Source organism: Melozone crissalis, unplaced genomic scaffold (genome assembly GCF_028551555.1).
Source record: "Melozone crissalis strain CALT ecotype California unplaced genomic scaffold, PUWL_Pcris_2 ptg000004l_1, whole genome shotgun sequence".
NCBI lineage: Eukaryota > Metazoa > Chordata > Aves > Passeriformes > Passerellidae > Melozone > Melozone crissalis.
The window spans coordinates 16745502-16772241 of record NW_026535782.1 but is presented as its reverse complement, the minus strand read 5'-3'; the positions used below and the strand labels follow the sequence as shown (position 1 = coordinate 16772241).

The window sequence follows — 26740 nt, the reverse complement described above, 5'->3', positions numbered from 1 at the left end:
CTGGCATTTGCAGCCAGGCTGCCTTCCAGTGAATAAGGGTCTACAGGAAATACAGCTGCACATTACCCCAGCAGGCTGTAGCACTATAATTTTCCCCTTGGATCACGGGTCTGTCAGGCAGTTGAGCTGGGTGGGTTCACCTAAGGCTCTTATTTTGTTTATCAACCTCCAGAGAGACTCAGACTCGGCTATTCTGAGTCCCTGTTGGAGGGTTCTGCGACAGGAAGGTACCTGATACCCACCACGACGAAGCTCAGCTCCAGAGATCTTTGTCTTGTGTGTTCTTAAGCATTAAATTAATTCCTTTCCGCTGTCTTGCTCCTTCTGAAATCATTTACTCATGAGTAAGCTCCACTAAGTCAGAAGTCTCTGGAGCCTCACAATGACATTTGCATTTTATATTTGCTCCCAAAGGTGTGAATGACTGCAACAGAGGACAAAAAGTAAATCCTCCGATGGTACCATACAGCTGTGGTGCCATGTAGTAGAGTGTGGTTCTGCAGCAAGGCACAGTATATTCGTGTTTGATTGTGCACTTTTAGAAAATGTGGTTAGATCCAGATTTGCAGAGGTATTTAAATATATGTTTTCCTTATTGAAGTTCAGTATAAATTGGATACATAGGTCTATAAACTTCATTTTGCTACCTGTAGTTATGATAAATAATTTCTCAGGTTCTGAACAGAAGTCACAATGAAACCCATAAAACTGAAGTGGACAATTTACTGTGTTGAGATGCACTACTGCCAATGTACAGAAGTAACCTTGTGTTTTCATTCCTCATGTTTAACTTCAACATAGCCTTGCAATTCATTTTTCTAACTCGGTGTTCCTGGAAATGTGATAGGGCTTGCTCATCAGCTTCCTATCTCAAAACACGTCAGGGCTGGAAAGCATGTGCCAATACACTCCCTGGTGTGTTCCAGTTCTCTTACTGAACAGATCACCCTCACAGACTCTCCTTCACACTTTTGAATTGTTTTTTCCAGTGCCGTCAGCTTTCTAAAATGTGTCACACCATCTTATGCCAGACTGAAGAGGACCAGCTCCTTTTGGACAGGAGAGAGAGAGACTAGGAAAACTTATAAAGAGACCAGGATGATGAATAAGAAAGTCACCGTTTCTTTTTCAACCATAACTGCACCTTAAAGGTACTTCAAGCCTCTGAGAAGTTGTTCATGGTGCACATATATCATTGCAAGCATGATGAAAGGAGTATCAGATGATTATCAAAGCCTCAGTGTAGTGTCACGGTCTCATAAAACTAACCTAAAATAACATGGCATCAGCATGGTCAAAATGAAAAGGAAACATCTGTTTCTCCTTTTTATGTTAGTGACAATCCATTTGTTAGCTTTAGAATAGCACAGGCTGTCCCACTGATAACAGCCTGGGCGCTGGCTGCTCAGCCCAGGCAGGTGCACAGCGAACTCAGGAGCAGCCTAAGAACAAATAATATGAGGGGCTGTCCTTAGGATGAACTCCGGATCTTTTTCTTTATCACTTTCTTCCAAAATTCTTAAGGCAGATTCTTCCAAATCTGGTGTGGCTGTAGGGATGCACAATGACTGACTGATCCCTAATTGAAGCCCAGAAAGTAGTACAGTCTATTTGTAGCCATGCTTTTCACTGGGAGGGGTTGGCACTGTCTTCCTTTTCTAACTATTGCTGAGTATTAATTAAAATAAAGGTTATTGAAGTAAATGGACAGATTTCCAGACACTTGAAAGAAATGAAATTACATCAGTTATGAATTTTAACAGAGACAAGTGCTGAATTCTGCACCTGGGATGGGACAATGCTGGATGTGTGGACAAACTGGGGAACAAGAAGTTGGAGACCAGCACTGTGGAAAGGGAGCCAGGGTTCCTGGTTGATGGCAAGCTGAATTCGTCAGCAGCACCCTGGTAGCCAAGAAGACCAACTGTGTCCTGGGGGCATCATCAGCCGGGCAAGGGAGGGAATTGTCCTGCTCTGCTCTGAGCTGGGGCAGCCTCACCTCCAGTGCTGGGGGCAGGTTTGGGCACCAAAATATAAGGAAAATATAAAGCTGCTAGAAAGCATCCAAAGGATGGCAATGAAGATGGTGATGAGCCTTGAGGAGAAGCCTTATGAGGAGTGGCTGAGGTCACTTTGTCTATGCAGCTTGGAGAAGAAGAGACTGAGGGGAGACCTCATTGCAGTTACAACTTCCTCATGAGGGGAAGCTGGGAGGCAGGCTGCCCTCAATCACACAACTGGTTTTGCACAGCTTATAGCTAGGTTAGATGTCTTTATTGCTAGTGCTGGCAAGTCCATAGAAAAGAGGAGACAGATAAATTGTGAAAGACCAGCAGAAGACTAGCAGAAAGGTGGCTAACTGCTTTTTTTAAATGTTTTGTTCTCTTGCACAGCTTTGTCTTTGTACATGGTGACATCCAAGGCCTAATACAAATACATACAATATTTAATTTTCCTTACAGAACGTTTTGATGTAAGGTCTGACATTTTTCCCATGGTTAATCATGAAACTGGGCAGTGTTTCTTACAGTTCCTTTTACTTCACTCACAAAAAACATTCATTGGTTTAAATGGTATGATTAGGGGGAGCAGAGTTGGGGCCAAAAAAGGAAGCAAGCACAGGGAAAATAGATGTCTCCAGTAACTTCTATTGGAATATGGAGCCTTTCACTTAAAATCTGGTTTAAATCAGTAGCTGCTGAAACTCGTTACCAGAAAAAAAAATGGATCCTTTGCTGCATGCCCCAGTGTTGAGACTTGCAGTCTCTCGGCAGCTCCACAAGTGTACATTGCACAGGCAGTACTGCTGAGTGACTCAGTTTCTCAGCACCTCCGAAAGATGAAGTCATCATCTGCTTTGCAAACCTTGTGAGGGAGAAACTCCAACCTGTGCAGTTTAGTACCCTGTAGGAAGCATGGATGGGGGAAGACAGCTACTTGACAGTCTATATAAATAAGGTCATTTGTTTGAATTACATGTGGATAGACATTTAAAGCACAGTCAGCACTGACACCATGATAGTGCAATATGGGCTAAATTTGTTCACTATTACACAGCCTGGGGGGTGTCTCAGGACCAGCCTAGGGATGCCCCCATATCTCGACCTCTCAGGGTTAGGCTTTAGCATCCGTCAGGCACTGACACCTGATGGTGGGTGCCCAGCGGCTGGCAGTGTGCAGGGAGGCTGTGCCCACACCACTGGTACCCACTTGGCCTGAAAACGCCGAGGTGCAGGATAAAGTCCACCAATGGCCCTCCTGGCTTTCCCCATCTGGGGAGTGACAGCCATCCCTCCTGCCCCCGGGCTGGGGGCGCCTGGCCGGGAGGGACGAGGGGAAGAAAGGAGGGGAAGGGGAGCGAGAGAAGGAGGCCCCCTCCCTCCTTCCCCCCACCGCGTACCCGGGCTCCTGCGATGTGGTGAGTCACAGGCAGGTCAGGACCGCGCCGGAGGGGCGGAGGGAGCGCGGGGACCGGCTGATTTACCGCTGGGAGCCGCCACCAGCGCGGCGGAGGCGCCTGAGGGAAGGGCGCGGAGAGCCGCCCCGCAGCCCAGGTGCCGTGCGGGAGGGAGCCCCTGCCCGCCGGGGCGTGCAGCCCCTGCCGCCCCCAGGTAGGGACAGCAGCGGCAGCGGGGCAGGGCCGGGGCAGCCCGCGGGGCGGAGGGGAGCGGCGGAGCGGCAGAGCGGGGCTCAGAGGTGCGCCGGGCTGCGCCCCGCTCCGCCCCGCCCGCCCGGGCTGGGCCGCTGCCGGGCCGGGAGCGCCGAGCCAGCCCAGCCCAGCCCACCCCGCCGGGCGCAGCGCTCGCCCCTCCGGCCGTGGTGCCGGCGCGCAGCCCGCTCCGCTCCGCTGCGGTAAGGACCGGCACCCGCGGGGGACGCGGGATGAGCTGGGAGCGGGGGAGGACGGGCAGCGGCGCGGGGCTGCCTGTGCCCCGCCCGGGAACTTCGCGGGAGCCGCCGCTGCTCCGCGGGGCAGGCGATGGCCGTGCGGGGCAGGTGATTGATAGCGGTGCGGGGCTGCGGGCTGGCCCCTGCCCCGGCTGGGCTCCGCAGGGCGCCGGGACGCGGGAGCGCTGCCGCGGCGGGGCAGGGCAGGGCGGGCAGCGCTCGGCGGGATGCTGTGGGCAGCGCCCTTGGCCGCAGCCGGAGCCGCTGCCCCTCCCGCCCCTTCCCGCTCGGCAGGAGCGCCGCGGGGCAGTGTCCGGCAGTGCAGCCTGGAACTTCCAACTCGGAGACGGCGGCTCCGCGTTTGTGGTGGCCGGTCCGACCGCCTTCCGAGAGGCGCAGGGTGAGCCTGCGGGATTCCCCAAGTTGGGGATGTGTACTTTATGATTGCGCGGCGTTCTCAGTTTTCCTTGCGGTATGGCCTTTTTGTGTTGTTGCTGTTGTTGGGGTTTGTTTGGGGTTTATTTTTCCCATTTTTAAAAGCAGAATTTGCTTAGAACGGTAAACAAATCGCAAAGGGCTCATATAATGGCATTTCACCAGTTTCCATGTCAGCATTAAATTGTGTGGTCTTAGGCTTTATAAAACTGAACGCACTCCTTAGAAATTGGAAGTTTTGCACATACATCAATAGGGATTAATAATCAAATAGCAGTGTTGTTTAACAAACTGTGCGTTTGTAACCTGCAGGAGGTTTATTCAAGCTGCAGTGCATGCTTTTCCTGAAGAACCTATGCCCTGTGTGATAGTTCATTTGCTTTCATCCCACAGGTGCTTTTTTCATTGTCCAGCTGCAAAAAGAGGATGGTGTCTCTTTTTGGTTGTCTTTTTATTTTAGATCTGAGAGGTTTGGATTCATAATCAGGCAAGATAAAGTGTCTCACATGTTTCTCAGAGAGCTGGTTAAATGTTTACAGATCACACACTGCAAGAGCAAAAAGCTAGCCTTTGGCAGGAGCTGCATGTTGAAAACAAAGTAACTTGGAGAATGACTGTATCACTTGTTCTTTGTGCCGTAATCCTTCTTCAGCACTGCATGATTCTTTTTCTGTCTTCTAATACAAACTGAATCATTTGGAAACTGGGATATTTTGTAGAACATTCATCTCGCTATTTAGAGAAGAGAGTCAACTTCTGTGCCTTTTTGGTGGACAGGGAATGAATTGTCTTTATTATCATATAAGGATTTTCTCTTTTTTTCTCTTCTTTCCCCCCTATTTTTCTTTTTTGTTCCTTTTTATTCTTTTCCCCCTTTTTTCCTCTTTTTTCTTTTTTTTTTCCCTTCTCTTCAGAGGCCAACCACTGCATAGCAGTTCTTTATTGGTAAGCTAAAGTGCACATATTGTGGCTGGGGAGGGGTTCACAGACGTGTTATTTGCTCAAGTGTAGATGACAGTGCAGCCATAGATGGAGGGGAGCTCACTGAGTCAGGGCAAGGCAGCCAGAAAGCCAAAATTCAGCAGAGGTTCAATGAAAAGCTCATGAAAGCAAAACTGAGTACCAAATGCTGTCTTCCCAGTACTGCCTTTCCCATCCTGATTCTCCTGCATTTATGGTTTTCTGGTACCTTAGCTGATGACCTGAAACCTCTTCTTGCTTGTCCAGTGCAATCAAAGGGGGCAACCCGTCTACTCCTCTTCTTCTATGATCTGCAAATGTCTGCTCTGTATTTTTTCAATTCAGAGGAGAAATTCAAAGCCTGCTGCCTCCCAAATCTGGCTTCCAGAGCTCCAGAGCCGAAGTGGCACAGCTGGCTGCAGTGTAAAAGCAGCAGTCTTGCCTTCACAGCCACAAAGGGAACCTGATGCCGGCAGCCTGCTGTGCTGGGGCAGCCAGAGAGGCAGAGCTGCAGCAGTGGGAGCCACAGAGCACTGGGTGATCTGCTTTGTGCCACGACTGCTTCGTGGTGGGCATGTGTCTGGACTTTATTGCTTCAGGCAGAAAGCGAGGAGAGGTCCTCCATCTCCATCTGTGTTTGTGAAATATCTAGCGTGATGGAAATCCTGCTTGGGCTCCCTCAGCACTACACATCATTTCTTGAACAAGAAAGGGATAGGGTAGCTAAAGAGTGTTCTCTGAAACTACAGAAACACAAAATTCAGTAGGGGGTTACAAGGATCTGTTTGGTGCAAAGCAGAAGGAGTGCATGCAGTGTGTGACACTTCAGACACACCTTGCTTAGATTTTGGGTGACAACACCACCTTTGTGGTGGGCTCCTGTGGAACCCCTATGTCCAGCCTTTTTACCTCCCTGTTGCTCCTTTGCTGTCTGTCCTTTGAGCTGGTGGCACAACGTCATGTTTCATTAGGCTGTTACCCTCAGATGGACCATCAACCTGTGCATCTTGTCTCCTGTGGCCACAGCTGGTGATTTTGCTTCCTTTGTATTTGGTAATTAGGCCTGTGCAACACACCACTGGTGGTCGTGCCACACTGCCCAAGCAGCGTGCCATCACCAAGGAGGCAGGGCCACAGCTCCATGAAGAGCTCCATCTGAGGGTGGCATCTTCCTGCTACAGCCAAGATGAGGAGGTTTCTGTTGTTCTCTTACAAAAATGATGTGTTTTTCTTGGCAGTGGCTTTAAAAATCTCTGTCTCATACATAGCCACTGAGGCAAACATGTTAGCAGAAGCCATTTTTAAATCAGTTTCCTTACCCAGGGGAAATGTAGTATGGACAGGGCCTTCAGGAAACGAATAATTAGGTGACCTTTTTCCCCCCAGAATATCAGGTCTGTTTTATGTAGAGCTGTTTGAAGTCACACAAATTCTCATTACTCTCCAAATCTCTAACCTTGCCTTGTTTAAGATACCTTTTAGGAAATCAAATCAGTGTTTCAATCTAATTTCCAAAGGCATTCAAACACATGGTATGTGTGCTAACTTGTTTCCTCTAGCATTAACAAATCTAGCAAATTGCCAAGCTATTTGCCTTGAGGAAAACTATGATGTTGTACAAGAAGATAATGTATTTTTTTCTTTCTCCAATTTTAAACATTAGAGAAAGAAAAGAGAGGTAAAGTTATCAGACCACATTAGTCCAGGATATAACTCCTTTGAAGCAAACAGTGTTCCCAAGTAGATTGCCATGGTTTTTGATCTGTTCTGGGACTTTTTAGTCATGCTGTGACCTTTTTCAGTCACTTGATGTGGCTGAATGGTGACTGAGTCCTCTTGGCTCAGACGGACTTTCATTGAATTAGTTTCAATTGAGTATACCAAATATGAGAGTGGAAATAAATAACTTGAGGGGCTTATAACCCTCTAATTTTAAGAATTTTATAATGCTTGTATTTTAAGGAGAGGCTGTGTACATAAGCCGGGCACAAGGGTGCATGTGGTGCAACAGTAGCAGTGAATGGTCTGAAACCTCTCCTCTGCCTCTCCTCCCAGCACGCCGGTCGCCAGGGAAGCAAGGGCTCCAGAACATTCAATTTTTCAAGCAGTTGTCAATAACTGCTTGAAGATTTTCTGCAATGCTGAGGAGTTTAATAAGCTTAAAATTCTTAAATGAAATGCTGCTTTTTCTGTGCATCCTACAGCTCTGATAGTTTCTTCTGCTTGTCCCAAGAAAATTAACATTCAATTGTCCTTTTGTATGGAAGGCAGCAAAAGGTTCTTGTCTGAATTAATGATAAATTTGATTGCAAATGCATGTGGGAGGAAAATTGCCAAATGCTTTCAGAAGATTTTCATTTTGCCCAAGTGTTCACACCATGGCCATCACCATGGTATTTGATAGCTAACCCCTGCGTTGTGTATGTTGCAGCTTTAGCCTCACATTGAAGGTCACACTGGCATATCTTTTTTCCTGTAGTCATACAGAAGTAACAATTTTTTATGTAAGTTTCTTTCCTTTACTGCAGTTCCTTCAATTTGATGTTTATCCAGCCAAACACTATCATAATCTTTTTGACATGTATGGTTATCATTTCTGTGAGGGATCAGTGACCTAGCTTGATAAATTTAAAAGTTCAGCAATAAACCTAAATATGTGACATTTATTGAAATTCATTCTTTGCCATGGAGCTACTTTCTTTCAAAAGTATTGAGAATAGTAAGGGATTGCATCTGCAATTTGATTAAATCTACAGTTGTTACCATTTGCCTTCTGAAAATTGATTCTCTCCCCTCCCTGTCCCCTAGCTTGACATGCTTATTGATTAAAATTTCTGCACTGGCCTAAACCAGCATATATTTGTTAGTGTTTGTGTGCTTCCCATGCAATTTCAGACAGACTTTCAACTGTGGAAGCCAACTCTATTCCTAAACTATTGGAAATGGTAATGTTCCTTAGCAATTGTTTTAAACTATATGATGACACATCTTTGAACCCCATTGTATGAAGGAAAAATACCTTCTGACTGGAGAGAGGTTTCCTGTTTATGTGTGTGTTTGCTGGAATTAAGCCTTCCCCTGTGTGTTGGCTGAGTATTTTTTTGTAATCCAAAATGGCAACACAGCAAGTCACCTCCAGAGTTTATTTCTTGGACAGGATACAGGTCTTTTATTTTCAAAATAGCATAGCTGGAGTTGATGATGAAGCACAGGGGCCTCTCAGTTACACTTCTACAAGCAGACTCAGTTAATTGAGTAGGCACACTTATAAAGACATCTAGATTTAAGCAGTGAGTAATTAATTTTTATTGACAATTTTATATTATGTAAGTTGTTCACTTCCCACACAGGAAGTTTTTTTGCTTCAGCCAGATTTTCTTTCAGCATAAGGATATGAAATTTGCCAAATATATAATTTATTTTATAAAATGGCTAGAATCATATCTTTGGTTGTGACTGAACAGTCACATAAAATTTTCTGCTTCTCTTTAGAAAGGGCAGGCCAGCAGGTGGCCTCCAGGTGGTAGCCCTACTGCAGGAGGATGGCATGTAATACCTGAAGGGTTTTCAGCTGCTTAGATATGGGCAGGTGACCAAAAATATAGCACATATAATACCCTTGCCTCCTGGTGTCTGGGGTATGCATCTTTGTGACCTTGTGGCATGCCCTTGCACCTACCTGCCATAGCTGACTCTCCTTCAGAGGGGAGAGGGGATGAGACTCAGAAAGGTATTTTGCCTGAAAGAGTAACAAGGCTGGACCACCATGAATTTAGGCAGTAAAGTTACAGTTATTTATGAAATACAGTGTCAAGGTTTCTGGTTTGCTTCAATTAATGCTCATTTTAAACAACTGTCTGGGACTGGGAGAAACCTGGACTAATGGACTGATTACACTGAGCATTTGTTAGGGCTGAGAGCCACATGGCCCTGCTGTGGGATGTCCACACCCAGCCCCAGCTTTGCTACCCCTGCCCACATCTGGCAGAGCTGCCCTCAGCTGGATTCCATCTCTTTACCACCCACCACAAATACTCAGGCCTCCAACAACACATGTGGGTCTTGGGAAACTGGCTTTTTTTACCTGTTTTTGTGGTTGTGTCACTCTTCTTGTAAGAACCCTGAGCAAGACATGACCTCATGGTTATCCCTGGGAGTTTTGCCACTGACTCTTCATGGACACTGGATTTAGCTCTAGTTTTGTGTGTGTCTGCACCATATTTGAAAAATGGATTTCCTCTTCTCTGACTTTAATAGAAGGCTGATGTGTCTTTTTTGACATAAAATTTTTCTCATTAATAGTTGCACAAGTTGTTAAGTCCTGTAGGAACTATCTATGTTCATCTAAATTTTGTGGAAACAAATCCTTTCTGAGCATGTTTAATGAGCAAGATGAAAACAGTTATCATCTACATTTAGAATTCCAAACTTGCTTATTTCATATTTCTTAATTAATGTTTCTTTTTTTTTTTTTGTTTATTTTTAGTTTGTTTGAGCTGGATGCTGAATCTCACCTTTCTTTTACTTTGTTTTGAAACTAATCTAGCTAGTGAGATCTCAAGCTTGGTAGAAATAGACCTATTGTGCCATTGTAAATGCCTAGAGACATGCATGACTTTTTATTGGTTTGTCTTTAGCTGTATCATAAATAAGAGTGTGTTTTGGATTTTAGTTTGGTTGACCCAAACTAAATCACCAGAATTTTAGGACCATCAGAGATATTAATTAAGACATTGGGGTTTGCTTCTCCCCCTCTACACACCCACATCACAGATGATCCTGTGAGGATAAAAGTAGCAAATTTCCAAGTAAGCCCAGCATTCCAAGTAGGCCCAGAAAAAAATCCCAAATCTGTGGATTGTCCCAAAGTATGACTAGAAAAGAACAAATGGAAATAGTTTCACAAGCTTCATTTGTCTTAGATACACACTGGGGTAACTCAGACTTGCATTGCTCTCTATCTTTGAGACTGTTCCACATTCAAAATTGTATTGGGATTTTGGTTATGGGAATTATATATGCTTTTATCTATTGCTATTTTATATCCTGATATCTGTTATGGGTGTTATTATATGGGTGGTATTATATATACTTTCATATGTCTTCTCATCCACATAGATCAGATTCTGTTCGGTCTGAGAAAGCAGGATAAAAGAGAGTGAGGCAGCTTTGCTGAAGACAATTAGAGGTGTTGGTAGTTGAATTAGTGGTAAAAGATGATTAATTGCCCTCTCCTGATGTCACTGAAAATGTTAAATAAGTTACTTTAATTATATTCAGTTTTCCTGTCTATTTCTAGAGAGGGAGTACTAATTTTACATGTTATATATTGCTGTCTTTTAAAACTTTTCCTTAAACTCTTTAGGTTTATTGCTTTTGCTCTTTGGATTAGAGGCCAATATTTTTCCTGAGGGAAAATGTTCCTTGTTAATACTCAGTATTTGATATCATTCTTACAAATGCCCAAAGCTGAAGTTAAATATATATATATATATATAATTGCAATATTAATAATCTTTTAAAGAGTAGGTAGAATACAAACAGTAATAGGCTCCAGTAAGCAGTGAGCCAATGTGGAGCTCCCTGTGTGATAAAGCACTTCTGCATCAGAGAAAATAATCCAAATTTCACCCTAAAAGTGTATTTACCATCCATTTAGATGAGTGGAAAATGTTGTTCATGTTTGAAGATGCAATTTAGCTTGCAGGAGATGATTGAAAACTATCTTAACAGTTGTTTAACTCTTCTGATGAAGGAAAAGAAAACTTTGATGAGGGAAAACTTTGAACACTTTGCTTTTGCCTTCCTATACATGCTCAAGGATGGAGTGCTGCATGATAATGAGTTTTATCACTGTGTGTTTGCAGCACTTTCAAATAGTAAATGGGAGTGTTTCCCTAGCCAGGATGTAGATGCTTTTAGTTAAAGTCGGGGTGTAAATTCTATCACCTTCAGTGAAAAATATGCCAGAGTTGAAAACAGAGGACCCAGATGTGTGCTGTTTTTATGCTTTACTTTGATTTCTTCATTTCCTAGTATTTAGGGTATATTAAGCCTATTGCAGTCAGAATCTGAAATTCCCAAGTGTCTGTTTTGCCTGGTATTGCAAACACTGGCCTTACAAACAAATTACCAGAGTACATGACATGGTGGCAACATTTCACTGTGTCCTTTTCCCTTCTCCGAGGATTGAATAGCTCCTTTTCTAGGAATGTCCTCTCCTGTGACATTTTCAAGACCTTGTCAACTCTCCACCATAAATTTCCACAATGGGAAAATCCTATTGAATCTAGCATGGGAACCTTACTATAAGTTTCTGAATTATCCTATGAAATTTAATATTCAATCTGTTTGTGCTTCAGAACTTCATGTTAAAATCTCATTACATTTTATCTTCCGTTAAATCCCATAGAATTCAGTTATTATTTCTATCAGATTACATTTGATTTTTGTCCTTTTTATCCTGACCTTATGTATACAAAAGAGAGGGATTGGAAGGCATGTCCATTTGTGAGAAAGGGATGATTCTGTCCTCCTGGTTCTATTCAGAAAGACCTAACCAATAAAAGTCACCTTTTTTTTTCCTGGGTGACTATGGAAGGCTATATGAGAGGAGGTGTTGTGAATGCAGAACATGCTAATAGAAGTTGAGAGAGATGAGAGCCAGACAGAAGGTAAGTAAAGTCAGCACAAGTGTACATGAAATCACAAAAATCATTAATGACATTCTAATGGCAGAACTGAAGCCTATGATTTTCATGCAGAGCTGTAAAAAGGGAAAACACGTTGTGTGGCTATTTTCAGTTAGAAGACCTGTTTTCCTGTTCTGTGGAGTTTTCTTTCCTTCCTTCTGAAAATACGTTTGCAAAAGTAAGTATGTATTTGTTTTTCTTCAGAGGTAAGCTGCCCTGATAAAATCAGCTGGTATAGAGCTCAGAGACAACTTTGCTGCTTCCTGAAGATGGCCAAGTTGTGTTTTTGTTTGTTTGTTTTCAAATTGAGAAGTTTTCATATAACATACTTTGAAAAAAACTTCTTTTATGCAAATAATGCCACAATTTTCTTGTAGGTGAAACACAAGCTGAGCCAACTTCTGTCTGCAGGTAAGCAGGAATGGCTTAAAAATTCCTTTGACTGCAGTGGGAGAGGTCCCTGCTTATCTGAGCAGAGTCTGTGCACCCAAAATCCCCTTCAGGGCACAAAAATAAGGTAACAACCAGTGAATTGTTTTCACAATATAAAAAGCCTTTCAGGAAGCAGCAAGTAGCAATAAGAGGTGGCTTAAAAATAAGAAAGTACCCCTTTCCCAGCTGCAAGAGGGGAATCTAAAGTTATGTTATTTACTGAGACCACCATCACATGCTATTAACAGAGGTAAAAGCCCATCAGTCAAATATTTGACTACTCATGGTTTATAGGGATTTCAAAGACTTATGGAAAGATAATGCCTGTGTCCATTAGCTAGTTACTTAGAAATGCAGCGTTGGTTAATTCAGCCTTTCTGTAAAGAGTAATTATTATCTTCATTAACAATATATAAGATTTTAAAGATTTACTGTTCTGCACCTATTATTCCTGTTACGTCTTCTACATCTCAGTATTTACCCTCTATCATCAATTGCTCATTTTAAATGAGGTAGTATTGAGATTCTGTCATTGCCACTGATCTGTCTTTCAGCCTGTCTTAAGCAGCCTGTTCTCTGGTCCTTAGTCAGCTCAACTATCACAGGAATCAATGACAGTAATGATTGCATGCAGACTATGGAGTCAAGTCTTGGAAAAGATGATGCCTTCACACTGAAGGAATGTAGCTTATCCTGACCTAGCTTAGGTCCAAAACCAGACCTTTGTGTGAAAGCAAGGTGTGTAAGAGTTGAGATCAGTCCATCCTCACCCCAAACATCTGTATCTTGTTCAAATTTAAAATGCTTAAGTGAGTAATTGTTAATGATAAGAACTCCATATTTTTTGTCTGAACACAACATACACGGTGCTGATAAGTAATACAATATGATTTGAATATTTTTAATAGGAGCAGGGATGTAAAAGAAAATGTTCCTGCTAAATGACAGTGACCTTTGTTCAGTGCCCAAAATATTGAATTAAATATCAACTGTTTAGTAAAACATCATGCTTAGAAGCAATTGTTTCACTATGAAGTCCTAAATTAAAAACATACGTTTACTGACCAATTTCCAATTTTACCACTGCCATTTTATTTTTCTTTTGGATAAACAGACCAAGCTTAATATTATGGGGAAAATCCAGAGAGGAGGCTGCTTTGGCATCTCAAATGGGGTTTAGAGTGAGTTCAGGGCACAAGTCCAACAAAGAGATCTAAAAAGCTAACACTCACTGGCCACAAAACTCTCAGGTGCTTAGATTAACCAGTGTCAGCATTCTGTGCTGAATGCTCCCTGGATCTCACCTGAGCTGGAGTTCTGGGAGAGAAGACAGAGCAGTAAGAGTGTCTCAGTCCTGGCTGGCTCACAGCTCCCAGCCCAGCTCCTCTGCAGTGCCCAGACAGGATGGAGCCAGGCACGGGTCCTGCTGCTGACAGGCAGCCTCCAGCACCACACGCCGTCCCCTCTCCTCTCCCAGCTGGCTTGCCTCCAAAGCATCAGGACAGCTTTGCCCAGGAGGACTCACATTCCACTCTCTGCATCTTCCCACCAGGACAGGAAGGGGAGGAGGAGAGTAAGGAATGGCCCGGGGGTGGTGGATTGCTGGATCTCATGGCAAAAGGGCAGGAGAGTGCAGGCAGGGGCTGCAGAGACAGGGCAGGGGGCAAAAGCAGCAGAGCCAGTCCCAAGTCCCATTTTAGACCTTAGGCCAGCCTGTTCATGCAGGGATGAGGACTATGGTTTTAAATCAGCCCCTTAATGGCAGGCACCATCCTACAGCTCAGCCTTTCTGTGCTATGCCTATAGTAAACACCAGCACTAAGCCTTTTTAGTTTTGGAGGTGTTTTGTAAGAATGGATTAATTATCCTCATTTCACCCCAATGAGAAAGGTAAATACCCTCTTGAAGTTTGGAAACAGCCTCTTTGCTTATCTCACAGACTCCTTATCTGGCTCCAGATTCCTAAAGGAAGAATTCCAGGGTCTGAACTAGTCCAAAACCTTGTTCTGGGCCCAGTATAAATGAGAACCTCTGAAGAGCAACAGTTGCACATTTAAGCTTCCCAGGTCTCTTCAAATGAGGGAAGAGGACAGGCTGAAAGAAAGTAAATGAACCAGCTGAAAAATCCTTTCAGAAACAAGCACACCAAAAAAGATCCCATTAGCATGAAAAAACTCAGACTGCTCAGCCATCCCTGAACTCCTTCTTCAAACTATTGAGCTTTTCAGCATCTTCTGAAGGTCAACACAATATTTCAAAATAAAATCTGTGGCTGACGGACCCTTGCTGAGGGACATCTGCCAAAAAAAGGGAGCTGAGGCTGCTGCAGATCAGCCACTCTCCTGATTGCAGCTGTGACACTGCTGCCTCTGGTGAAAGCCAGGATGTCAGAGAGGCTGGTCCCAGGCCATTTTGGGATTTATGAAGGCCAATTCCGTAAGGTCCTTGGAAGGCGATCATGAATCATCGGTTCGCAGCGAGGCAGCGCTCATGCCAATGAGCATCATTAGCTCCCTCTCTAAACCAAGGGAAAGTAGGGCATCAGTTAAAGTGCACTGCAATAACATAAACTTACAGTGACAAAAGCGAGGTCAGCATTAAAAAGAAAAGGTCATAACCTCCTAACCAAACACAGATGGGAAATGAGCACTATCCTTGACATTGCTCCTGTTTGATTATCAAAAAGCCGCTACGAAGCTAAGTAGACCATCAGGTTATTAACTTCGGTATCAGATTATGTATGAAGCTGGGGCATAAATGAAGACCCCATTGCTTTCATTAGCAAATTTACAAACACAGCCAATTCAGTTTTGTTTGTAGCTGTTTTGAGTGTTTGCACCACATTTTCATTGGGGCAAAGACCACCAAAGCTTTGCACAGAGGTGGTTTGTGTTTGGCAGGGCTGATTATCTCAAACACAGCATTACACAATCGTGACTATAGGTTGTGGAGCCAGCTTGAGCATGGAAAGAGTGCAGTCTGCTTTCCAGCCCTAAGTATACATGCAGACAAAGCACAATATTAGCCCAACACAGTATCAGACCAATGGACTGTGCCAGGCCAGACCAGTGCCCCCCACAGAAGTTCCTAGATGCAAGGAGATGACTTGGAGGCAACTCTGTACAGTGCTGACGCAGGTGCACCAGCAGAGCTTTTTCTTGGTTTTTCCTTTCCCTGAATAAGCCACCCCCAGCAGGCTGAGTAAAGGAGAGCTGAGGGTCTCATTCCAGCCTTTGGGCCAGTTCTTCAAATCTGTGAGCCCAGCTCAGTCGCACAGACGTGCTGGTCTTGCTGGGACCCTACACAGTTTGACCATGACATCTCAGCTTGACAAGCTGTGTATCAAGCAAGGCATCAGCAGCCTTTTGGAAATCCTTGACCGTAAGTTTGGTTGCTAATTTGCCTTGTGGCTCTTGGAGACACATTAAGTGAGCAGGGTGAAGTCATGGCACACAGTGGCATGCTTTATGTGTGCCCACCAAGCAGAAAGCCACTGCCTGACACCATCCTGCCAGCTCTTTCAGAGGAAAGAACGGAGCCAGCACAATTTCTTTTGCTTAGTATCCTAGGTATTTGTGCCACACCTTGGAAGAATTCAGGGACTTCTTGGGTTTCAGTTGCTGATATTAGTATATTTTTTATGACATTAAAAGGAAACTTGGTCATTTGGTGGGCAAGTAGATCCATTGGTACCATTCTAATAAAACACACCTTATAATCACTATTTTGGCACAGTTGTCATATATAATATACTTTACTATCTGTATCTATTGACATAGAGAACTTTTTTTTTTTTTAAGAGATTAATGTTTGGCTGTGAAGAGTTATTATCTCAGGGACTCCTAAGAACCATTAGCAGCAAATGACAATTAAACTGCAGGAAATGTCCTGCATCAAGATCATTCATAATTGCTGTTAGAACATTTAGATCAAATCTGTATGCTGTCTTGGTTACTCATGGATATCTGCCTTTTAATCTTTTTCATTTTTATGACCCATGCCATTCCTTTAATTATCACAGTGTGGAAGGCTGTTAGCTTTATAAGACAGGAAAGGCTTCCAAAATATGCTCTGCATTTCAATACAAGAATTCAGGTGGATAGATGTTATAACCATAAAATATAGAGTAGCAAGTCTAAGTGCTGGGACTATTTGAGGGAATTGAGCTAAAACTGTGCTTGCAGCCAGGTTTGCCAACTTGGCTCTTTACAAAAGGAGGAACTACGTTCCAAGGAAATCACACTGTCCCCATTCAGTACAGACAACCACAAAATGCTCAGACTCATGCAAAAAAGTTGATCAAGAGGATCAACTCAGAAATGCAAGTAAGTTGCTTTCTCCTACTGTGAGGTGTTCCTGTGACACCAGAAACAAAGACTTGGGTCTTTATGTGAGCTTGTGTGATTTCGTCAGTCCACCAGGGTGTGTCTGCATTTATCTCAACTCACTAGAAGTTGATAAAGGCCTCTGCTTTGCATATGTGGTGAAAATAGATAAGAGTTTAATTAGTCTGTTAAAACATGAAAAATTTGAAGTAACCCCCATATATCTCCATATGCACTAACCTGACCCAGAAGACCAATATTGCCTTGTGTTATTAGTCATGACGTGCACTGTATCAGGCATAGCATGTTACTCTCCTCACACACACACAGCTCTTCTGCTGGTACTGAGCCTTTGCACTGAGTAAGGTGTTCATATGTCAGTTGTCAGGCTGAACTATTTGCTGCAGATACCAAGCTTAAGTCTATGCTAGAACTGGGTATATTTTACTTCAATTGTAATGGTAAAGTGCCACAATAACATCACAGTTACTTTCTTACTGAAGTTCCACAATTGCTGACTTGCATCTCAGATGAACAGGATGGAACAATTGTGTTGTTCAAAGCTTGCTTTCTATTTTCCTGTTATTGCTGAACAATACAATAGTTTTTTTTAAATCCTTCCATCCTTATCATCCAGATGTGGAAAGCTGTCCTCTTCTATTTAAAGACCCAAATCCATCTGCAAATATAAGCATGAAGAGACAGTGGAGGTTCTACCTTATTTGGTGTAATTTTCTGGTTTTCAGTTATTCTATGTATATTCTGGACTTCTAGTCCATGTTCTTTGTGGAATTGATTCCTCAGCCCTTAAAATGAGTGCTACTTTCTCACATGAGAAATCTATCTCAGTTGCAAGAAATTCCACCTATTAAGTGGAAGTATTAAGTATTCCACCTATTAAATTAATCTTTCTGAGCAATATATAGCTCTTGATCAGTTCCACTCATTTGTAATATATCAGTGAGTGTTTGCTGGGGTTCATTACTAAAGAACCAGTAGTGCCATTGTAGCCCATCACAACAAAAAAAGATTAAATAAATCCAGTTGTGCTAGAGACCCATGACATGAGTTGGCTTTAGGATGTTAAGTTCTGAAGCAATTCAAATAAAATACTCTAGTACACTGCAGGACACCTCCAAAAATGCCAAATGAGTGTAAGAATAGCATTTTCTCCACTGCAAAGGCTAGATTAGTGTTCTTGTGGTTTAAAGCCTGTTAAAAATAAATGTACTAGACAACAAAAATGCTTATTTTGATAGCTGCTGTGATTTATAATGGTATATTAGACCTAGTAATGGACTATGTATATTAAAGAGTGTGTTTTATGCAGGGATAATTTAATTTTTTTATGTGTTTGAATATTGTAAGGAAAGTCTTACAGATCAGTTGAACCTGCTAATGAAAGCAATTTCTTCTGACACACATGACTGCACTGTGTATGTAGAGGATTTAGTTAATGGTAGATCCTCCAGCAATTGCCTACACTGTGCCCTGCCCAACAGTTCCTCCCCATCAGCCATCTGCATGGGCACGCACCTCTGAGAATAAAAAGAGCAAATAGAAACCTCCCACCTCTGCTATGAATGAATTTATAACCTAAATCACTGATAACAAGTTCTTTGGCTCTATTCTCTGGAAAACTGAATTGTGCTAGAGTGCGTATCATGCTGTAGGAAAAATAATGTTGCCACCCTAGTCAGGATAAGTGACCTAACCTAGAGCTGAAATAGCACTGAAGACAAGGAACATGAATTTTAACTCAGATTAGCCATTTGAATTCAGCTCAGGGATAATTTTTGTGTTTACTGCTGACTTTTTCAATTTCCTTGTTCTTTCTGTTGCCTTAAGGTAACTAAGTTCAGATTTAAAACCTTTTTTTTTTACCCCTGAACTTAGAAAACAGGTTACCCTCACTAAGGGTTTTAGATATTCTCAACCTTGTGTGCAGATGGAATTGGTTAATTGAAAATTCTGGTGAAGACACATCCATTGTGAGCTTTATCTGTTGAAGCTGATGCCACTGCTGTGGCAGATTTGCAACAACTGATTAAAGCTGGATGAATGGAGCTGTTATCACCCCCTCCCATTTTCCCTGTCCTCTTAAATGATGATGTTCTCTCCATGGCACAGGCTCTGAACCACAGGGAATCAGGTCCTGTACTGGCACAGATTTTAGTCCAAAATAGCAAAGCAAGCTGAAGTCTCAGGAGGAGTGGTCACTAGGGTTATTCTATATAAATTTGCCACCTCAACTCTGTCAGAGACCAAAGTAACAAAATGTACTCTCCTACTGGAAAAAGTATAAAACCATACTATCAGCTTTAAAAAAGGGAAAATGCTACCATTTGCTGACAATAGAGTTTTTGAAACATGAATTAACATGGCTCTGCTGTCACCTAACCTGAAATGACCTATCTTAGGACTAAATATGTTCTTGTACAAACACTCTCTCTGTGGGATAGAGGACCCTGCCATTTCCTTTTCTGTAATAAAGCTAGGAAAAATGAGATGCACCAAACAACGAACAAAATGCTTTCATGTCAGCATATTGTCTGAGCTTGTGCAGATCCATGGAGTACTTGTGATTAGAGATAAATGGGACCCAAGTTGCTGAAATGAGGGAAAGGCAAACAAGCATGCCTGTGTTTTCTGGCTTCCTTGCATATGCCAGTTTGAACATATTCCACAATAAGGCCAGGCCTGACTTGTCAGTGCAGTTGCAAACAGTGCCAAGGAGAGACATGATGTTCAATATTTACAAATTATCACCCAAGTCATAATTAGAGGGAATGAAACTTGTAGGAAGAAGATTACCATTGGGAAACTTAATGGTACAAAAGCACAGCACCAGCCATAGCACTCACACTAATATGACACATCATTACCAACCATTTGCAATGGTTAACCAAAATCTATTTTCTCATCAGTTTTACTGGCTACTGTCTGATGAGTGATGGAAAAATGAGCACATCATGACACTGGCTTTGAAAATATCTCTTACAAAAGGAATAATCAATCCATGACAGCTATTGCTCACTGTTGGCCATCACAGGCCAAAACCTACAAGTCATCTATAGACACATGAAGGACACACACACGTGTCACAGGAAGGTCAAAAAAGATTGAACAGCATCCATCATTCAAACCAAGCAGAGAAACAAAAGGTTTCCTTGTTTTTGTTCTGCAACTGATAGAGAGCAGCTAGTTCTTTGACCTGTAGCTATAGCACAAGTATTTTGGTTCCAATTCATCAAAACTCTGTAAGTTCAACAAATTACCTTTGAGTGTATGCTGTGGAGACCTGTTGGACCTTTGAAGAAAGACTGAATTTTTAATTCACCAAAATTTCTCTGCTTCTTCAGGATGTATTCAGGTGAAGTGTATTTGCAGTGACCTGGTCTGAAGGTCATAAAAGAGCAGCTCTGTGCTGGAGCTTGCAGTGCAGGGATAGAGAAAGACCCTGGGTCAGATGCAGATGAAAAGTCATGAGACTCTGAGAAAGAAGGAGCAGAGTTTATATGATGTGAGGACTGTGAAGTTCATAGTGCTCTTCACATGACTCCTACGTTGTCCCTAAGCTATAAATGTCTCACTGTAGGGCATGTTCCTTCTGTGTCAGGCACCTTGAGAGAAGATTCACAGTGTGCTGAAGACCTGGGCTGTGGAGAGCCACCTTCCCTAGACAGCTGCCCACAAATCTGAGCCAGAGCTTCCCATAGGTTGGAATCAGCAGATTTCTGTCTGGGAGATTGCTTGAAACATCTCAAAAGAATACAAAGGAAAGCACTATGATGAAACTCAAATAGAAGAGAAAAGATGACTTGGTTTTCATTTATTGCTCATATTTTCCTTCCGGTAGTGGTAAAATAAAGTACCTATTATTCCTGGCATCCTTTACATCACACTGAATCCCACCTTTGTTCTTACTGTTAAATTTTCCATTCCAGTCTCACTTGCTAAAGGAGTCTAAGGTGGAATTTTTGGTCTCCAGAACATAGATTGAAATCAGTGGTGTTTTACTGAATGTAGGCAGAGCAGACTGTCTGAGGATACTGGCCTCACATCCCAAAATATGGTTGGAGAGAAAAAATATGTCAGATAGTATTTATGGCTCTAAATACCCCTGCAGTGCACATTGGTACTGATTGCTGGACATCTAGGCATCCTCTTTTTTAGACACTGGAAGAATAGGGAGGATTGTAAACTGAAAACTGAGGGACCCATTGGGTGGGAAATCTATTTGGGAACATTAAAACAAGAATATAATACAGAGTATACTGCAACAAATAAGGTGCCTGTCAAGTAACCTTCCTTCGATCTTCTTTGCCTGTGTTGGTGGTGCCCCATCCTCATGCAACTCTTGTCCCACCCATTGCTTTGTCTCCCCATTGCAGGGCTGCCTCTGGTAAGTGGTTTAAACTTATTACAGTAACAATATACCTAACTCTGGCTGGTGTCAGAAATAGAGCACTTTTGGAATTTTCTGCTTAATCTAGTATTTGTCAGGACACGTTGACTCATCAGAAGTGAATCTGCAGGAATGCATCAGGTTCAGCAGTGTCTTGGGTGGAAGTGCTGGTTGAAAAGAGGCAGACAGTCAGACCAGGCCCTCACTTCTCCCAGTGCTGGGGCCTGCACTTGACACTGGCCAGGCAGGATGTGAACGTGGATCATGTGTGAATTCTGGGTGTTTTACACAAACTTTGAATGCTCTTGGTTTCATCCCAACCAAGGGATATTTAGGGGCCTGCACAGAGCAGGAAAAAAATTCGCGATAGCAAGATGTTACAGAGGATGAGAAGACAGTTTCCTGCCCTATACAATATGGAACTCAGCAGTTTGTGTACTGGGACTATTTTCTAATTATAGCAATATCCTTGCTCTTTTTTCTTTTTCTTTCAAATCCGGGCTAGATTTGTTTCCAGGATTCTGTTATCACTAATTAATATCAGAAAAATGTTACTGATTTGAACGATGATCTTTATGTCTCAACACTAGAAGTGTGACTTGTTTTTACCAGCTAATACTTGCAACTAGCCTGTGTTTCTGATTTTTATCCCTAACTCTCAATCATGATTCTTATCAGAAAACAGGGAGGAAGAACAATTAGTTTCCAAAACCTATTATTTTGTGTAATTAAAGAGGTAAACCACAGAAAGAATTCAGTGGACACTGAAATAAAGCACCACAAGAATTATTGATGGGTTGTTTTATCCAATCTAGTGAAAACGCTAGATTTATACACAGCTGAAACAGCTCTGGTCTATAGTAGTATTTTCATTTCCTAATGAAATAAAAAATTGGTACAGATTCCTATTATTCAGTTTGTAATTTTCAAGATCATCTATTTTAAATTCTCTCAGTGGTCACAAGCATTTCTTGATTAGCAACAATTGCCTAACTATAGTCAAAGTTAGAGGAATTTTCCCAAAGTATGTGATCATATTGCTGTTAGAATGCATAATTGTTTTCTCCATGAAGAAGCTAAATTTGGCTTCGCAAATGTGTCATGATGTTGACAGAAGAAATCTGGTGTGACAGGGTATAGTGCGGACACTGCTCTGAAACGCTCATAACCACAGTTCATTTCATTGATCTTTCAAGGGGGTGAAATATCACACAAGTCATCTGCCTTTGGTTTTTCAAGCCACATCAAACAACTGTGTGGAGATGTAAAAGAAAGAGAGAGAAGTGCTAGGTGGTTTGATTTCATCAGTTAATGGCTGTAGGTCACTTGATAGCCCTTTGTTTACAACACAGCGATACGCCTGTGTCTTGTAAGGCTCACCAGAGTGACTTACTGCTGTGGTGCAGGGCCTAAAATAAAGCTTGCACATGCCAAACACCACATGATGCATAAAATATTCTAATAATACATTACAAAGCCTTGTCAACACTTGGGAGAATGACTATTCCAAGAAGTAGGGCTGGCTGAAAAAAGACATTCTTTTTTCCAAACTGGGCCTTTATGAAAGACAGTGATTTGAGAAGATGGAGGGAGGGAGAGAGAGGGGTTTCTTCATTTGGTCTGGTGAAGTGTCTCTTCCTTGGTTAATCAAAAAAAATCAACAGAATATAAGTCCATTAGGCTCAAATCTTGGCATTATTTCATGTCTTTTCTATTTCTTACTTTTGATCAACTCTGCTAGGAATCCGTTCAGCCCCTTGAGAACTTGACAAATATCTTATAGCCACACATTGAAGTGCTCCAGCTGCTTTGTGTGCTGTTGTCCCCTAAGTTTCCTGGGCAGTTTTGCTTTTAGCTATGTGTACACCATCCTGTTCTAAACTGTACCAGTCAACTGGTTTAATGGTGTTGTGGAAGTAGTCCTTTCTCTTTTGCTGCTCTACAACATGCCAAGGGGTCTTGAGAAACTCATCATAAGAAAATCTTTCTGTGAATTGTTCTAAAGGCAGTGAAATGGGTACCTACAGTGATTGTAGCCATTTCTAATACAACTATTATGACACTAAGCAAGACTGCAACCCTTCTTAAACTGAAATAGCTCAGCTACTACATGCAGCCTAGAAACGGATTTCTGTTGTCTGATAAACTGACGGTTTAGCATATGAAATATAACCAGTTTTCCCATTAAATATATTTTGACAGATTAGATCTCTGACAATGAAGCCTTTTACTGCATATCCTTCTGGGTTTATTGTATTCCTGTTTGCCTTGCTGCAGAGGAGCCATGGACAATGCAAAGAAGCAGCTAAAAAATCAGAGATGAATCTTGGTGTAAAATATGATCTTCCTAACTTCATTGCAGACACACCAATTCAGAATGTAGTTTTATACAAGCATCATGTTTATATTGGAGCAGTCAATAAGATTTACGTACTAAATGAAACTCTCCAGAACATTTCTGTGTACAAGACTGGGCCTGTTTTGGAGAACCCTGACTGTGCGCCATGTGAAGACTGCCGAGATAAAGCCAATTTATCTAACAGCATATGGAAGGATAACATCAACATGGCACTGCTTTTAGAAACTTATTATGATGATCAGCTCATTAGCTGTGGTAGTGTGTCCGGAGGCATCTGCCACCGTCACATCATTCACCCTGACAACCCTGCTGACATTGAAAGCGAGGTGCACTGCATGTACTCACCCCAGGCGGATGGAGAAGCAGATAACTGTCCTGATTGTGTTGTTAGCACTTTAGGAACCAAAGTTTTGGTGACTGAAAAGGACAGGTTTGTCAACTTTTTTGTTGGAAATACTGTGACATCTGCGTTTCAACCTCCCCACGTGCTGCATTCAATATCGGTTAGAAGATTAAAAGAAACACAGGATGGTTTTGAGTTTCTCACAGATCAGTCTTATATAGATATCCTCCCTCAGTTCCGTGACTCGTATCCTATTAGGTACGTCCATGCCTTTGAAAATGATCACTTTGTCTATTTTTTGACTGTACAGAGGGAAGCTCTTGACTCACAGTCTTTTCACACTAGAATTATCCGCTTCTGCACTTTAGACTCAGAGATGCGTTCCTACATGGAAATGCCTCTTGAGTGCATTTTTACTGAAAAGAGAAGGAAGAGGTCCATCCGGAGGGAGGTATTCAACATTTTGCAAGCTGCCTACGTAAGCAAGCCTGGTGCAGCTCTAGCACACGAAATGGGCCTTGGGCTCAATGATGATATCCTCTATGGTGTTTTTGCACAAAGCAAACCAGACTCCTCTGAACCAACAAACCGATCTGCTGTCTGCGCCGTCTCTGTGCGAACCATCAACGAGTTCTTCAACAAGATTGTTGACAAGCAGAACATGAAATGCCTCCAACACTTTTATGGGAAAGAGAGCAAATACTGCTTGAACAGGGTAAGTGATAATTTATTTGTTACATTTTGAGACTTTTGTTCTCTCTTTGCCTATTCCATTGCCAGGTATCCGTCCCTTCGGTTTCAGTTACAAAATAGAAGTCCCTGATCATTGCAGATTGCTTAGCATTGCTGTTGATTATCCCTAAAGGGATTAGTTCATGTAAATTGAGTATAAAAATCACTGAGGTCTTTATGGGACTAAAAAATATCATTTTTTGCTTGAGAAACTGATGCAGATAAATGGAATGTTCAGGCAGTTATTTCTTTTAATATTTAAAAGAAGTATTCATAAACATTCATGTGCACTGAAGAGTCCTTGAAAAACATCACATACTTAAAAGTATGTTAATGCTGAATCACTGCCCTTCTCAGAAAAAAATGAAAGAGCAGGTTTGGAATATGGCATGAAGAGCCAGATTGTAGTGTGGTTAGTCATGCTTGGTACAGAAACAGTTCAACTGACATCAGTTTTCTGCAAGAAAGTGTCAGTGAAATCTGTATCTGAATGAGGGTTCAGGTGGTCTTGGGTGGGAGGGTTGCATTTCTGTACACCATGACTTCAGGAGGCTGCTGCTCTCCAACTATATGAAATACTGTGAGCAGAGTAAGCACAGAAATTTTCCCTTTTCTTCTGGCCAGTGTCTGTGCTGATTTTAGGTCTTGTAAAAGAAATACAGAATGTGGGAACTTTGTACTTTGGAACATGAAACATTAGAACTTTCAGTCACCTGCTTATGAAGCAGGCCCCTAAATATCCTACCCGGGGAACTTTCTATTCTCAAATACAAGAAATCTGGAGCTCAGAGGTGGCACACTGTCTTCTACCAGAGAGCCAGAGCCTCTGTGGTGGGGCCCTGCTCAGCCAGTTTGAGGCCAGTGTCAGGACAGATCAACAGCTCAACCTGCCTTTAGAGGTGGATGGTATCTCTCATATCCCTTTGTCGGGACAGCTCAAAGTGAGAGTGCGAGTCACAGACCTTCTTCACCCCAAGTATCACCAGTGTCCTCTGCAGCACAGCTGCTCAGCACAGGGCATCAGGCTAGGATGTTGACACAATGCCCTGGTTGGAGGTGAGAGTCTGTTTTGTGAAAGGGAAGGGCTGCTCTCCACTGCCAGAGGTGAGACAGGGCAGTCTGGGGAGAAGAACCCATTACAGAGACCCTGTGGCTTCTCCCCAGTAGCAGGAATGTGCTCAGAGAGGGTCTGAAGCAATCTGAGCATAACCACAGCAGCCTTGCCATTTGGGGGATGACTGCTTATAGCAGGCCCCAGGTGTTCAATGCAGATGTGGCACTGCCAGTGGATGCTGTTACAGCAGCCCCAGCAGACATAGCATTTCATTCCCTTTTTCGTGGGAGGGGGACAGGCAATTTTCAGGAACTAAAAACAAGTTAGCAAACCTTCAGCAGAGTAGCTTCTCTCTCTTCACTTTGTTATTGCTGTTCTAATTTTTCATTTCAGGTAGTCATATCCTTTTTTTTTTTTTCTTCTTTCAATTCATTTTTAACAAGAACCATTGTCCTTCTCTGAAAGTATTTTATTCTATATTCCTGGGGTATATGATTTGTGAATGACTGTCTTTAAAGCTCATGGCCTTTCACTTATCTCATTCTGCTCTTGCCTATACACACATTTCATAAGGTGATCTCTTCAAAGCAAAGTATACCATTAAAATATTGACAGAATAATTTGCAGCTTTTCACATGCTGGGAGGTGCTTTCGTGTTTCAAAAGCTTTTCCAGAGTCTGCTGCTGCTTTGCATATCAGAATGAATGTCTTGTACTGCCGACGTGTTTATTAAAGTTGCCTATTTCCAAGAAATGTCATCAGAGCTCTGATTTCTGCTACATTAAATTGATAAAGGGAAAAATGTTTCTATGATTTCTCATGATTCTTTTAAATGGCATAAAGCCAGTCAGAAATTTTTGTCCTGATTGTTTGCTTAACACTGAAATATCGAGACTGTCAAGCTTTGCTCTACCATTTCCTTTGCCTGATTGCAGAGGGCTCATTAAGGCTCCAGTAAAAAGTGTCCTTTGAGGTTTTTGAGGTTTCAACTAGCCACAGAGATTGGCAAGAATTTGCCAACCATCTTTTGTACACCTGTTTTTCTCTGGTGTGTAAAGTAGACCTGAAGGGTTGGAATGTGAAGGAAGGGAAGGAGCAGGCCAAAAAAGAAA

General features: G+C 42.4%; 1 protein-coding gene across 1 annotated transcript in view; it reads left to right on the top strand.

Annotated features, from left to right (window-relative positions):
- The first annotated feature begins 3882 nt into the window (after positions 1-3882).
- MET (MET proto-oncogene, receptor tyrosine kinase) overlaps positions 3883-26740 on the top strand; it is an 86870-nt gene continuing 64012 nt past the window's right edge. Inside the window, 3 exon segments of the mRNA XM_054274722.1 lie at positions 3883-4187; positions 4189-4360; positions 23343-24557. Coding sequence (XP_054130697.1) covers positions 3883-4187; positions 4189-4360; positions 23343-24557 — 1692 coding nt within the window.